At 42.4% G+C, this 16,220-nt stretch overlaps 1 protein-coding gene across 1 annotated transcript in view; it reads right to left on the bottom strand.

Moving 5' to 3' along the window:
* Positions 1 to 899: 899 nt before the first annotated feature.
* Positions 900 to 16,220, bottom strand: part of LOC124545863 (UDP-glycosyltransferase UGT5-like) — a 54,401-nt gene continuing 39,080 nt past the window's right edge. Inside the window, exons 3-4 of the mRNA XM_047124822.1 lie at positions 13,580 to 13,799; positions 900 to 1,206 (exon numbers count right to left, since the gene is read on the bottom strand). Coding sequence (XP_046980778.1) covers positions 900 to 1,206; positions 13,580 to 13,799 — 527 coding nt within the window. The remainder of the gene's footprint in view (positions 1,207 to 13,579; positions 13,800 to 16,220) is intronic.

Below are 16,220 nucleotides of genomic sequence, written 5' to 3'. Positions count from 1 at the left end.
TTGTCGCTGCGGGTTATCGATCAGAGATTAGCACCGGAAAACGTTCGATGTGACTAGAGGCACCAGTAATGATCTTTTGCAATGCAATCCATGGTGAAGGGAAGGGTGTCAACGAACAGTTTTCGAACCTTCAGGGACAGCGCAGCTACCTTCGCACATCTTTTTCATTCCTTTGTCGTGATTTTCTTTTCGTCTGTTCGTGTTACGGAGAAATCTTTGCGGTGATTAACCTGTAGAGTGCCCTAACAGCCACTAATCGATTATAAGCACTAGAAGCGCTCCAGGAAATAGCAGGAGGAACTGATACCGAGACCGTGCGTCGCACTTTCCACTAAGAGCTCCAAATAAGAATCTGGCACTCTCTAATTAACTTGAGTAATGGCAGAAGGAGAAACCAATTTGACTGAAAGCATAAGACTCAAATATCAATGGAAACCCCAAAGCTTTACATCTGGTATTTTGGCATGATCACTTATCTTAACTACTATAATTTATGGCACACTATGTATTCCACAGTGAAACGTTGCTACCTCTATATTTATGCTGTATTCACCGTTATCAAGCGGGGTCCTGTATCTTATTTATGCTACAGTTAATGAGATAATAAAGCAGTTAAACGCCCCATTGGCTGGAAAAGTCCATTGCTTCCCATCTGGTAATAGGCACCATTCTTAGGAATGACTAGTAAGTAGAGATATCAGCACTGTAGCTGCAGAATATCGTTCAGACTGTAATACAACTTGTCGGGTCGGACAGGACAAAAATTGATGCGATCCGAGGCAACACTAATTATCCTTTGTCAGGCAATCCTTGGTGAACGTGATGCTATTGCACTGGCAATCATTTGGGTTCAGTTTCAAATCTTTCATGGACAGCGCAGCTAGCTTCTCATATCTTCTTCATTCTTTTTTCGTGGTCTTCTTTCTCTTTTGTTCATGTGGTGAAGACGTCTTTGCTGTGATTAGCTTGTAGAGTCTCCTAAGAGCCACGACAGCGACTATAAGCACCAGGAGCGCTCCAGCCAGCAGCAGGGCAGCGACGTCCAGCAGGAGGTACTGGTGCCAGCTGAGGTGGAGGGCCGCGCTGCGCAGGTGGGGGGCGCCCCGGTGCCTCAGCACGTACTCTGTCCAGTAGACGGCCGTCTCCACAGGGCTCTCTGGACGGTCCCAGAACAGGCGGGAGCGCTGCTCCGCCTTCTCGCGGTATCTGCAAACAGAGACATGTTCTGTGCAATAACTACGAAGGCTTACAAATTTGTTAGGGAGAATCGACATTTACATCGATTCTACAGATTTTACCAAGTTATATTAGGTATGAATTTTACGACTGATTTTAAACTAACTTCCCCATGTGCTGAACACTTGAAATTATAGACATAGTTCGGAACTGAGTGACAATGCAACGTTAACTCATTTTTGTGTCGGTGCAGGTGGTAGGCGTGGAGGTGGGGGCAAAAAAAAAAAAAAAAAAAAAAAGATTGTAGTGCTTGACAACTCCGCTGTCCTACAGGCCCAGCGTGTTATGCAGATAGTATCAGAACGCATTCCAGTTGGTATATGAGTGGAGGGTCATGGATGAGTTTACAGAGGGGGAAAGAGGAGATGAATATCATTTTATTTCTGCCTGTATTTTCCGAATAAATTATGCTGTTGATTTTAAACTAACTTCCTGGTGAGCTGGAGATTTGAAATTTTAAAGACAGCGCCTAACTGGATGGAAATGCAGTATTAACTTCCTTTCTTGTTAGTGCGTTCGGTTATTGGTAGGGGTGAAAAAGTTTTCTTATGCCTGATATTTCGCATGCACCGTGAACTTGTCTATTGTGTTGGTAGTACACCACTGGCCATTAAATTTGCTGCACAATGAAGAAATGCAGATGATAAACAGGTATTCATCGGACAAATGTATTATACTAGAACTCAAATATGATTACATTTTCACGCAATTTGAGTGCATAGATCCTTAGAAATCAGTACCCAGAACCAACACCTCTGGCCGTAATAACGGCCTTGATACGCCTGGGCATTGAGTCAAACAGAGCTTGGATAGCGTGTACAGGTACAGCTGCCCATGCAGCTTCAACACGATACCACAGTAGTAGCGACTGGCGTATTGTGACGAGCCAGTTGCTCGGCCACCATTGACCAAACGTTTTTAATTGGTGAGAGATCTGGAGAATGTGCTGGCCATCGCAGCAGTCGAACATCTTCTGTATCCAGAAAGGCCCGTAGAGGACCTGCAACATGCGGTCGTGCGTTATCCTGCTGAAATGTAGGGTTTCGCAGGGATTGAATGAAGGGTAGAGCCACGGGTCGTAACACATCTGAAATGTAACTCCACTGTTCAAAGTGCCGTCAATGTCGAACAGGAGGTGACCGAGACGTGTAACTAAATGGCATCCCGTACCATCACGTCAGGTGATACGCCAGTATGGCGATGACGAACACACGCTTCCAATGTGCGTTCACCGCGATGTCGCCAAACACGGATGCGACCATCATGATGCTGTAAACAGAACCTGGATTCATCCGAAAAAATGACGTTTCGCCATTTGTGCACCCAGGTTCGTCGTTGAGTACACCATCACAGGCGCTCCTGTCTGTGATGCGGCGTCAAGGGTAACCGCAGCCATGGTCTCCGAGCTGATAGTCCATGCTGCTGTTAACGTCGTCGAACTGTTCTTGCAGATGGTTGTTGTCTTGCAAACGTCCTCATCTGTTGACTCAGGGATCGAGACGTGGCTGCACGATCCGTTACAGCAATGCGGATAAGATGCCTGTCATCTCGACCGCTAGTGATACGAGGCCGTTGGGACCCAGCACGGCGTTCCGTATTACCCTCCTGAACCCACCAATTCCATATTCTGCTAACAGTCATTGGATCTCGACCAACGCGAGCAGCAATGTCACGATACGATAAACCGCAATCGCGATAGGCTACAATCCGACCTTTATCAAAGTCGGAAACGTGATGGTACGCATTTCTCCTCCTTACACGAGGCATCACAACAATGTTTCACCAGGCAACGCCGGTCAACTGCTGTTTGTATATAAGAAATCAGTTGGAAACTTTCCTTATGTCAGCACGTTGTAGGTGTCGCCACCGGCGCCAGTCTTGTGTGAATGCTCTGAAAAGCTAATCATTTGCATATCACAGCATCTTCTTCCTGTCGGTTAAATTTCGCATCTGTAGCACGTCATCTTCGTGGTGTAGCAATTTTAACGGCCAGTAGCGTATTAGAAATGGTTTCGATCATATGAGAGCAGGCGGGCATGGCTGAGCAGAGAAAGACGGGTGGAAGAGGGGATTCACCTTCTCATCTGTCTGTCTGTTCGGTTCCAATATTGCAGCCAGTTAAAACTAACTTCCCAATGAGCTACACAATTGAAACTTTCAATATTGGCCAGAACTGGATGATAATGGAATACATCCTCGCTTTCTTGTCTGGTGTATGACGGAGGGTACTTTGTGTACCACTGCCAGTCTCCGTTTCCCTGTTCCAGTCGTTAATGGTTCGTGGGAATAACGATTTTTGGTAAGCATCCGTGTCATCACAAATATTTCTAATATTTACCTTTACGACTTTTTCGCGAGATATGCATAAAACAATAAATTGGTAGAGTCAGACGAAGAAAAACTGAAATAAGCCTTAAATTTACTCCATTTCTCTGTCTCAGTCTCATCAAAATGTCTGAAAACGACTGAAAAACTTCATACACACAAGTGTACGACTGAGAAAATAATTATTTAAATAAAAAGCTTTCAAATCAGACTAAAATATTCAAAATATTTGCTCCTTGCCCCATATAGCATTCTAACTCAATATAGACAGTATTGAGAAGTTATGATCGTGAATTTTTAATAGCTTCGAAAATACTCGTAAGATTTAGAATAAAAAACAGAGGGCACATGCAATACATAACTGGTACGTAAGAAGTTCACCTCATTACTACTACATTATTGAATAACTATTCCTACCTCCTTTTGTTATTTATTGCATGCACTCCATGTCTTCCGTTTTAAATCTTCCAAGTGTTTTCATAGCTATTAAAATATCACAATCACCGTTTTTCAGAAGTGTCTGTAAGGGGTTAGAAATCTGTATGGGGCTAGGAGAAATTTTATACTTGTTAGAACGATTTAAATACGTGAACAGATTTCTATTTACATAATTGTTTATGACACAGATTCCCATACAAGTAGTATTTAGAGTTGTCGTTTAGTGAAAAATTGGGAAACAAAATACGAACCATTGTTGTCAAAATAAATGTAAATGTGTTATATACTAAACATCTGTGATGACGGTCTGTTTGTTTAAAATTTCACCATCTCATGGACAGCAGTTGTTAGCTACCTACGCACAAGCATGGTGACTTCCATCCGCACTGTTTGCTCTGTTGTCTCATCAGTGCATACAGTCTCTCATATCTCCTCGATTTTAACACTCTTGTTTGAGCGAGAGAGTAGAAACACTCCTTCCTACAGGAGCAAATTCCTTTCTCTATCTTTTACGCTAAATCAGAGAAATGAATCAGATATTCAACTTCAAAAGACATCTACCAAAACATAATCCAACTGGAAGTTACTGTCTTTCAGTAGACAGAAGGCCTTTCTATTAACTGAGTACAACGTTGTGAAGAAACTGCTCGAAACAGTCCGGATCATAAAATATATAGATTTTTGAGTGCGGGACGATTTAAGGTGGATTGGCTGGATAATAGTTGTTGTAGGTGATGCAAACGTCAAACTGACATTCACTGTAAGAATAATAGAGATATGCAGTTGTTCGTCCAATAAAATTTTAGCTTCCAGAACTCTCACTCTACCGATGTTTAGCAGGTAAGTTAAGAGGGAGGAGTTTTTGGTCAACCTCGAGTTAAATGCAATCAGTAGGATGAAATAGTTAATATCTTTCTTCCTTTCAACCGGAAAAAACCGTTTAATTGTTATGCAGGAATCACACACACTCACAATATAATGTACGTGAAAACCAAAATAGTCTAAGAGCTGTAACGGGCATGTCAACAAAAGGTCACACTATCGATGATAAACTTCGGGTAATATTATTTTAATACACTTACAAAAAACATTCTCTATTCTTAATAGGAGGAAATCAACTACGTTCCTTTTGTGATTAAGCAAATTTGATTCAAATCCACGGTATACACAATATCATACTCCCGTTTCCCAAGAAACGACTGTTCGTTTTATTTGCGTAATGATGAACAAAGTTGACTTTTTTTGCACATATAACCTGTTCAACTTAGCTCAACATTCTGAAGTTCCATAGCACCATTAATCGGAAAACTGAATTTGAATTGAATGTTACAAAATCAACTGTATAGTTCTGATGTTGACGGTGTTCAAATGTTCAAATGTGTGTGAATTCCTATGGGACCAAACTGCTTTGGTCATCGGTCCCTAGACTTACACACTACTTAAACTAACATATGCTAACAACAACACACGCACACAAACCCATATCCGAGGGAGGACTCGAACCTCCGGCGGGAGGGGCAGGTAGGTTTTTTAAATTAAAATACAGAACGTAGGTACGTTTGAACATTTTATTTCGGTTGTTCCAATGTGATATATGTACCTTTGTGAACTTATCATTTCTGAGAACGCATGCTGTTACAGCGTGATTACCTGTAAATACCACATTAATGCAATAAATGCTCTAAATGATGTCCGTCAACCTCAATGCATTTGGCATTACGTGTAGCGACATTCCTCTCAACAGCGAGTAGTTCGCCTTCCGTAATGTTCGCACATGGACTGACAATGCGCTGACGCATGTTGTCAGGCGTTGTCGGTGGATCACGATGGCAAATTTCCTTCAACTTTCCGCACAGAAAGAAATCCGGGAATGTCAGATCCGGTGAATGTGCGGGCCATAGTATGGTGCTTCGACGACCGATCCACCTATCATGAAACATGCTATTCAATACCGCTTCAACTGTACGCGAGCTATGTGTGGGACATCCATCTTGTTGGAAGTACATCGTCATTCTGTCATGCAGTGAAACATCTTGTAGTACCATCGGTAGAACATTACAAAGGGAATCAGCATACATTGCACCGTTTGGAATGCCATCGATAAAATGGGGGCCAATTATCCTTCCTCCCACAATTCCGCACCATACATTAACCCGCCAAGGTCGCTGATGTTCCACTTATCGCAGCCATCGTGGATTTTCCGTTGCCCAATAATGCATATTATGTCGGTTTACGTTAGCGCTGTTGGTGAGTGACGCTTCGTCGCTAAATAGAACGCGTGCAAAAACTGTCATTGTCTCGTAATTTCTCCTGCGCCCAGTTACAGAACTGTACACGACGTTCAAAATCGTCGCCATTTAATTCCTGGTGCACAGAAATATGGTACGGGTGCAATCGACGTTGATGTAGCATTCTCAACACCGACGTTTTTGAGATTCCCGATTCTCACGCAATTTGTCTGCAACTGGTGTAGGGATTAGCCGCGACAGCAGCTAAAACACCAGCTTGGGCATCATCATTTGTTGCAGGTCGTGGTTGACGTTTCACATGTGGCTGAACACTTCCTGATTCCTTATTTAACGTAACTATCCGACGAACTGTCCGGACACTTGGATGATATCGTCCAGGATAACGAGCTGCATACATAGCACACGCCCGTTGGGCATTTTGATCACAACATCCATACATCAACACGATATCGACATTTTAAGCAATTGGTAAACGGTCCATTTTAACATGGGTAACGTATCACGAAGCAAATACCGTCAGCACTAACGGGGTTGTTAACGTGATACGACGTACTAATTCGTTTGTGACTATTACAGCGCCGTCTGTCAAAAAGCGAAAAAAGTGGTCCAACTAAAGCATTCATATTTCTTTACGTACTACACTAATATGTAATAAAAATGGGGGTTCCTATTTAAAGAAACGCAGTTGATATCCGTTTGTCCTATGGCAGCTCCATCTAGCGGGCCAACCATAGTGCCATCTGGTTTCCCCCTTCAAGTTAGACGAGTTTCGTTCTTTGTAGTTTTTCGTTTGATGGTTATTTCGTGAGATATTTGGCCTGGTCACTATCAATGGACCACCCTGTATAACTGAAGTAAATTTATGAATAACTTGGCAACATGAGCCCACTTATCAGTATGGCGTTGCACCCCTCTGACCTGGATACACGCACTGATTCAGTTGAGAAGGGTGTTTTAAAGCCGCTGTAACCTCTTCCGAGGCAAGTTTGCCCACAGCTGTTGTGACTGCTACTTGAAGTCTTGGATACTGGTAGTGGGGCAGAGTTGACGTCCGCCATGATGCCACACACGCTTTGTTGGGCGACGGATCTGGGGGCCTTGCTGGCTGCGGGAAAACCTCAACATTATGCAGACACTTTATAGAGACCCGTGCCATGTGTGGGACAGCATTACCCTGTTGAAAAATGGGACGACAATGCTTTCGCATGAGACGTAAGACATGAGGACGCACGATATTCGCGACGCACCATTGAGCCGTCAGAGTTCCGTAAGCGACTACCGAACGTGACCTAAATAACACAGCTGTGCCTCTCCAAAAACCTGGAAGAAAGCGACCTCACCACAGGTCACCGTCATTCTCGCCAACAGTGGTGATCAGGGGCAGTGCAGAACCACTATTCATCGTTGAATGCGATGCCATTCATCAGGGGTTCATGCTTGCCGGTCACGGCTCCACGCCACTCGTAGCCGTTTGTGCTGAGGTTTTAATGGCAGCCCACGCATGAGATGGTAATTCCTTAGCTCAGGTGCTGCTCCTTCTGACCAAAGGTACGGATGACAGAGCGGATTACTGCACTGCCGGCGGGCAGGAAGGGTGTGAGATTGCACTGGTAGGGGGGAGCGGATGCGGTGAAGGGCATTCGGTTCAAAACGGCTCTGAGCACTATGGGACTTAACGTCTGAGGTCATCAGTTCCCTAGATCTTAGAACTACTTAAACCTAACTAACCTAAGGACATCACACACATCCGTGCCCGAGGCAGGATTCGAACCTGCGACCGTAGCGGTCACGCGGTTCCAGACTGAAGCGCCTAGAACCGATCGGCCACTCCGGCCGGCGGGCATCCAGGATGCGTCTTGTATGCTGCGTCGGATTACCGCTAGTGAAGGATTGCGTGTCGCACTAATCTGGTATCCTTCGTTTGTAATGACCATATTCTGACGAATCCTTCTTTCTACGGATTCTTTTATGATGCCCACCGGTGGGAGAACGAGCAGCTGCCCGCAGCTAGACGGAAGCCTTGTCTCCATCGGTTTCTGTCGGGACACCTAAGTGTTTAGGAGTTTGGAAATCAAATCAAATTCTCGGTGATTTGAGGTTTCAACAAAACACTTTCTGTATTTCTAGCAAGTATCTATAATTTCAATTTCACTTCCCTAAACTAACATACCATGGCACGGCGTATTACGGAATGCGTTCACACTTTCTATTTCACGACGCGTTCAAGCCTTATATCTTCAGTAATACTTGAGCTGAAGTTGGTATTATTGAGTTGGATTTACTCAGGGGTAACCTTAATTATTTTAAATGTATTTTGTTGGCATGAGTATTGTCGGACTTTAGATGCACCAGTACTGAAGGTGGAAGGAGAGCATGTTACAGTTTCAGAGGTTGGAGAAGCATTTCATGATTTAACAATGAATATGACATAAAAACGAAAAACCAGATTCATACCATACGTTATAAGAAATGTTATAAGAAGTGCTTTAAGCAAACTTGAATCTGAGGGTGATATAAATGTTATTAAGTTCAGTGAAACCATGTGTGAATTTCACGATAGCAGTGCACGAGACACCGAACAGTGGGCAGACCATTTAATGCCTTTTAAGACAAATGGTTTTTTTTTTCTTGCACTCCGTACATTCACGTGATAAGTTATAAATATTCTACGAGTGTCTTAGAAATAGGTTAAACTGCAAAATTAATCATAATGAGTTGTTATTTAATGCATGTCAGTTCTCCTGAACACTGGGGACGTTAATGATAGTTGGTGAATGACGCAACCAACCAAAAATACTCTTTCAGTGTTTTAATTTAGTGCCATAACAGGTTTCGGGCTGCCATGCCCATCATCAGATAGATAATATTTTCAGTTACATCTCTGTCAAGTAGATAATCCTACTACTTGATTCGTACGGTCTTTCATAACGCTTTTCTTCGAATGGCATGTCGCAGGGTACGAGAAGTCCCCTGGCGATTACGTTCCTCTGACCACTTCTCGCCTACGTGGCATTTTGACCATCGCGCCAACAGAGGGCACTGATTGCTTTCTACAGTCTGTTTTCATTTATTAGGCTTCTTTCCCCATTTGTTTCATCATTTTTATATTATTCTGTCAACTCCGAAAGCTTGGTCTTAAGTATTTCAATTACATTTTTATTCAGAATTCGTCTCAGGAGCGCAACAGAATCGCGTCACTTACCTATTTCCTTTTTAACAATCTAACTTTGGCCGTGTTCTTAATTCATTGCATTTTATAACTGTAGTGAGTTAGACACCTGGTAAGCCTCCTACAGACTTACCAATAGTATTGCTCTTTTTATATGTGAGTTAACGAACATTTAGCTCGCATTTAACTATATGTCCGAAAGAGTCAGTCTTCAGGAATTGTGAAACGAACCCGGTCGTCGACGACTGTGTGCCACAAAGAGCGCAGATTCGCCACGAGATGGGGAAATTCACAGGCTTCTATTGCGCTGCAGTGTGCGAGTGAGACAGACGGGAACCTACGTCATAGGGAAACCCCGTAGAAGCCGTTTGTGGCCAGGCACGTAGCAGTGTTAAATATGTTGGACCTAAGATTCGCCCTAAAGGGAAACATTTATGAAAACTATTTAATTCTGTAGTAATGCAGGGAATGAAACCACTGTTGAAGAGAAATTCAAAAGTTTTGTAACAAAGACCTGAAAGCTAAAATCTGAACGCTTTAATTGATCTTAATGATCGACATTTCATATAGAAGCGCATCATTGAAATGAGAAATGTTGTAAATATCAACTTTGTTACTTCGATTGTTTAAAGTATATAGTAAATTTAAATTATCAGTATTTTCAATTAAGCATCACACAAAACACACTAAAAGATGACAGTATGTCACCTTACTGAATCAGTAGGTAATATAGCATTTGTTGTAGAGTTTAGTGCGTAATAGTTACTTTTGTTCTTTCTTTACTTATCAGAAAGCACATTGGTGCAAGGCTACTAGCCATGACATTCTAAGTTAAGAAGGAAATTGTATTGGTTTTATGTAAAAGAATTTAACAATGGATATTACTGTTACTTTATTTAGAACGTGAAAGTGATCAAGCTTTGGTTAATTAAATACGTTAAAATGTAAAATAATGTAGAATAAGCTGCAGCCAATCAGTTGGACGACTTCAGAAAAGGGAACTGCCCTAGGCAGTTGAGCGAGTATGTTCGGCGCGTGGGAAGCGCGGCCGGGGACGGGCAGAGGACATTACTGGTGCAGAGGCGAAAGCGGACAGTTCTGGTCTAGACACCAAAGTTCGGATTGAGACGCGAAAGCCGACAGTCGGTCTTTAGGCAGTTAGGAAGTGAAACAACTTAGAAAATTTCGCGTTTTGTGGTATCGCGGGACTTAGTCCCAGAGCTGTGAGCAGCCGCGCTCATGGTGTGAACTCTACCTTTTGGTGTAAATGACGAGGTCAAGTATCGGACTTGTGTTTCGCGATGAGAGTGTGAATGATCGAACAGTGTCAAATGGATATTCGCTCGAGTTTAACAGTAACTGTAAATATGACGACTTTCGCTATTTGTTTGCTTTCTGAATAAACATTCTTATAAACAAATCGCAACTATGTGGCCTACATCATTTATGGGTAGTTAATTTAGTTCCCGATATTATTATTACTGTAATTATATGTTCTATTAACTTCGTGTTTAGCAGAATTGCCATCAGCCTGACAATTTAACCAAAGGGTCACAAGTGTCTAATTTAGGGCATGTAACGCGGCACGTGAGGTTCAAACCCTAGACGAGTTTGATCCAAGACATTTCGACGAAGAGGATCCGCATGTGTGCCCGAACATCTATGTAACGTTAGCTCGCATATACCATATCTTGCAATTATATGACTCAAGAATAAGTGTACACCTACAGTAGCGACATCTAATGAGCTTGCGGCACAAACATTTTGTGGCTACTGTACAGCAATTTCTATGGACAGTAGCGTCCTAACGCCATGATTGTAGTATATACCGTATCTTATGTATGTGCGACGATGCAAAGCTGATTTTTATCTTTTGACGATGCCACTATGGCTCCATTTTATTAGGACATTTTTTTAAAAACAGGCCCCGTCAAATTTAATGCGCATAAGTTTCACATGTACGTTAGTCTCACTTTTCATTATGGCCCATTTTATTGTTTTAACCTGTAGACAATCCACTAGTTATATTTGGGTTTTTCCAATGCTTTGTTCTAGACCTGAAGATGGTTAGTGCTGACCAAAATCGGTAGTCTAAGTACCTGACAAGTTTGTGATCACAGACGGAAATAAAGAAGTTTACTCTACACTTTCTGGGTCACTTTTGTGTTCGCGGCGACGTCGCAGCTTGGGATATACTCGCACGGCTCTCATACTTCGCTGCGGGAAGATGTCCGCGTGCACCGAGAATAGAGAATATTTTTGCAATTAGGCGTCTGAAAACACCCTTCGGGGACTCTCAGCCATTCAAGACAAAAAATGGCTCTGAGCACTATGGGACTCAACTGCTGAGGTCATTAGTCCCCTAGAACTTAGAACTAGTTAAACCTAACTAACCTAAGGACATCACAAACAGCCATGCCCGAGGCAGGATTCGAACCTGCGACCGTAGCGGTCTTGCGGTTCCAGACTGCAGCGCCTTTAACCGCACGGCCACTTCGGCCGGCCATTCAAGACAAACGATTTTACTTTTTAGAAGTATCAAATAGGAGTATGTATCGTTAATTAATGTTCTGATATTTTCTTCACAAAAACAAGCGATATCGAGCAGAAAAAACCATTGTTCAACTTGGATGTTTAAGAAGATTTGTGATACCAATGTTTGTACACTGTTTCGTTTCAACACAAATAGCCCGAAACTTTCTACATTCTGTTTCTGCACCTCACATTCTACTTTTCCGGTTCACTTTACATCGTACTGAACACAGAACTGTGTGAACCAATTATAAAGATAAGTGATCGATCAAACTACAAGAGATCCTATCAGTTAGTACTACGAAAAATTTTATCTCATATTCCTTTTGCTGGTGTTCCACGAGTGAAATTCGTTATAACGATACCATGTCGCAATGAAGTATGAATATATAGAAAAGGACAATATTCTTAGTCGCAGCTTAATATTATGAATGGGATGATTAAAAGTTGATGATTATCTCTCGTATCGAAAAAATACGTAAGTATGAGTTTTTCAGTGCCCCATCACAAGTTTGAAACGCCTCGAGCAATTTTAGCCAAACGCAGTACATGTTTGAGATATGAGCTAAAAAAAATACGTGTAGGGCGGTGCTTCCACCTCTAGGAGTGGGGGTGGTTGGAAACAATCGACAAAGACTAATACTTCGTATCATTTCGTGGCCTCTAGTCTGATTGTTGGTAGCGCTGCTGACATATACACCCAAGGTTGCTACATGATATACACCTACACACTCTGACAGAAGTGTGGACAGTTGGAGGAACGAGCATAACTTTAAAGGACCTTCAACAAGTAACTATTTAACCTCAGTGCGTCAAAATCTTACTGCAGGTAAAAGTTATGTACTAATATGTTGCTCGACAATATCATTGAAGAGATACTTCTAACACGAGAAAGAAATACTCATTATTCCACGCATGCCATTCAGATTGATGTCCGTCTTAATTTTAAGAAACTGAAGTTTACAACGACATTTGGTGTTCCATAGAGATAAATGAGTCACAGTCAGAGTCAACTGAGAACTATTAAGTTGAATTTCAGATTATTGTTCTCAAAAATGGCTCAAATGGCTCTGAGCACTATGGGACTTAACTTCTAAGGTCATCAGTCCCCTAGAACTTAGAACTACTTAAACCTAACTAACCTACGGACATCACAAACATCCATGCCCGAGGCAGGATTCGAACCTGCGACCGTAGGAGTCGCGCGGTTCCGGACTGAGCGCCTAGAACCGCTAGACCACCGCGGCCGGCGATTACTGTTCTTCTTTCAGCTTTTTTTCTAGCAACTTTATGCTGTTTAGATTAATCTAGTAATTCATTTTAATATTGGGAGGGAGAGGGGGGGGGGGGGGGGAAGGAGGATAGGATCCCAAAATAATGCATTATGTTCATAATTATAGGAAATTAGTGGAACACGTAACTTTAAATTTCAGCTTCAGATGGATTAGATTCTTTTCAAAGGCTAAAGAACATTTAGATACGTAACTAAGCAGGAAACGACAGATAAACTGCAGCTGCAGTCATTCACTTAAACTTGTCTCCCTGCCATGTAGTAATTAAATCACAGTCAGAAAATGTTTCCTTACCCCCTAAAAGTTTTCAGAACACACTAAATTGCAAAATGACTCACTTAGGGTTATTTAAAATTTCGTAAACAGCCCACTCCACAGACTGGGCAGTTACGTTGGTGAGATCCAGCCTGATCCCGTAACCGTGCTTGACGACCCTCTGGACGTTGTAACGTTGCTCAGCCATTACTGGCATCCCGATCAGCGGAACTCCCCGAGCCGTCGCTTCCAGAGTGCTCTGCAGTCCTCCGTGAGACATGAACAGTCTCATGTTCTTGTGGGCTGAAAAAATACAACGCTAACATGAGCGTTAAAGCGATATACAATAATTTTCTGAAGTTTGCATTGCGAAGTGACAACGCCACTTCCACCACATACGTGCACATACAGTTTCTTATCGGAACAACACCTTATCTATCTTCAACTGTTTACAGCAAATAATAAAGTACATGTCACGGTCTCAAATAGGAGCCCCGTTTCAGGTTTTACGGAATGGAGTTGAAGAGGAACGAAACACTAATTCACATAGATGTTCACAGAATCGATAAAATAAAATAAACAAAAACGTTAAGCTAATTGTGGTGTTGGGTGTTTTACTATTTAATAACACGCTGCCTGACAAAGTACATCACATTTTAACAGGACTACATATGAGGAGTATACAAACATGATGTCATTAAAGATACTAGTTACGCAAAATTAATTACAATTACAACGAAAAAAAATATAATGTTGCCTTTGGAGTGAGAGAGTGCTTTCTATAATACAAGAAACAAACATAAAAACCTTGTGATGGAGATGCGATCAACATAGAGTATCGTCGACATATGAACGTAAGTGGAAACATATCAATGATAAAAAACATCGAGTATGACACGTCTCTTAGAAATGTAGTTCAAAAAGAGTTGTCGCGTGTGACGAGAAAGTAAGTTCAATGCGTGACGAGTGTCGAGTGAATGAAGTGGAGTAACTGAATCGAGAAGAATAAAGTGAACGATGAAGATTGAGTGAAGTGGAACAAGGAATGTGGTATGAGACGTCTGATGTGAGTTAATTTTGTGTGAGTGAAATGGTAAGCGTTAAGATGGTGTACAGTAATATAGAAATGCGCGCGTATGTATGAGAGTAAGTGTAGTGTATTGTAACAGTATTTGTTACTGGTAGATATACTGCTGAAACTCTCTGACAGTTTAAAACTGCGTGCCGGATCGGGACACGAACCAGAAACCTTTGCCATTAGCTGACAAATGCTCTTACCAACTGCCCTCTCCAAGCACGGCTCACGATTGGCCCTCACAGTTTTACTTCCTCCGGCACATCTCCTACCATACAAACTTTCACAAAAGTTCTCCTGCATAATTAGGGAGTCTAGCGCTCCTGAAAAAAGAAAACGGTATTGTGGAAAACGACTTAGCCGCAGCCTAGGGAGTGTTTACAGCACTAATTTTCTATCTAGAACAGAGTGGTGCGCTGATTTGAAAGTTCCTGGCTGAGTAAAACTGCGTGCCGGGCCGGGATTCGAAACATTTGACTTTCTTGGACAAATTCTCTACCGACTGAGGTACCGTTTCTGAGTTCTGAAACGACTGAATGGCGACACAAATCAAAATAAGTGCGGCAAGCATCAAGGCTGTGACTAACACTCGTGCACCCGTTGCTGTAGGACAGTTTGATGTCGGACGTGACAAAAAGAAATGCCTTTTACCACTCAGCATTCCAGCAACAGTGTGCTCTTTGCAGTGTAAGATGTTTGTAGTTTCTGGCCAACGAAAGACTATGCAGTTGTTTGCGTGCCACCAGTCCAACTGTCAACTTATTGCGTCAAACCATTGTCGCATTAACATTTAGACCGCAGTGTTCCAACATCGAGTCATCGACCTGTGTGGTCCATTATGGCCATACGTAAGAGAAGGCGGCCATCCCATTCTGTGGTCACATAGCGTGGTTCACTTTCCTCCCATTGTTTTATATGACCTTCTTCTCTCCTCTGCTTCGACATGCTCGTCACTATCAAAGCACAAAGCTGTGACATACATACTTCCAGAAGGCCATTCTGCCTCGTTTCTCATATGGTGGTATTGTGCTTTCTGTCGCCAACGAGACACACTATTACCTACTTTCACACAATGACTTCGTTTTACTGTTCCTACTCTGTAGGAATCAGCATGGGTTTCGAAAAAGACGGTCGTGTGAAACCCAGCTCGCGCTATTCGTCCACGAGACTCAGAAGGCCATAGACACGGGTTCACAGGTAGACGCAGTGTTTCTTCACTTCCGCAAGGTGTTCGATACAGTTCCCCACTGTCGTTTAACGAACAAAGAGCGTATGGACTATCAGACCAACTGTGTGATTGGATTGAAGAGTTCCTAGATAACAGAACGCAGTATGTCATTCTCAATGGAGAGAAGTCTTCCGAAGTAAGAGTGATTTCAGGTGTGCCGCAGGGGAGTGTCATAGGACCGTTGCTATTCACAATATACATAAATGATCTTGTGGATGACATCGGAAGTTCACTGAGGCTTTTTGCAGATGATGCTGTGGTGTATCGAGAGGTTGTAACAATGGAAAATTGTACTGAAATGCAGGAGGATCTGCAGCGAATTGACGCATGGTGCAGGGAATGGCAACTGAATCTCAATGTAGACAAGTGTAATGCCCTGCGAATACATAGAAAGATAGTTCCCTTATCATTTAGCTACAAA

This window comes from Schistocerca americana, chromosome 8 (assembly GCF_021461395.2).
Source record: "Schistocerca americana isolate TAMUIC-IGC-003095 chromosome 8, iqSchAmer2.1, whole genome shotgun sequence".
Classification (NCBI taxonomy): domain Eukaryota; kingdom Metazoa; phylum Arthropoda; class Insecta; order Orthoptera; family Acrididae; genus Schistocerca; species Schistocerca americana.
The sequence above is the reverse complement of the archived record's forward strand: the minus strand, read 5'-3'. Positions and strand labels throughout refer to the sequence as shown.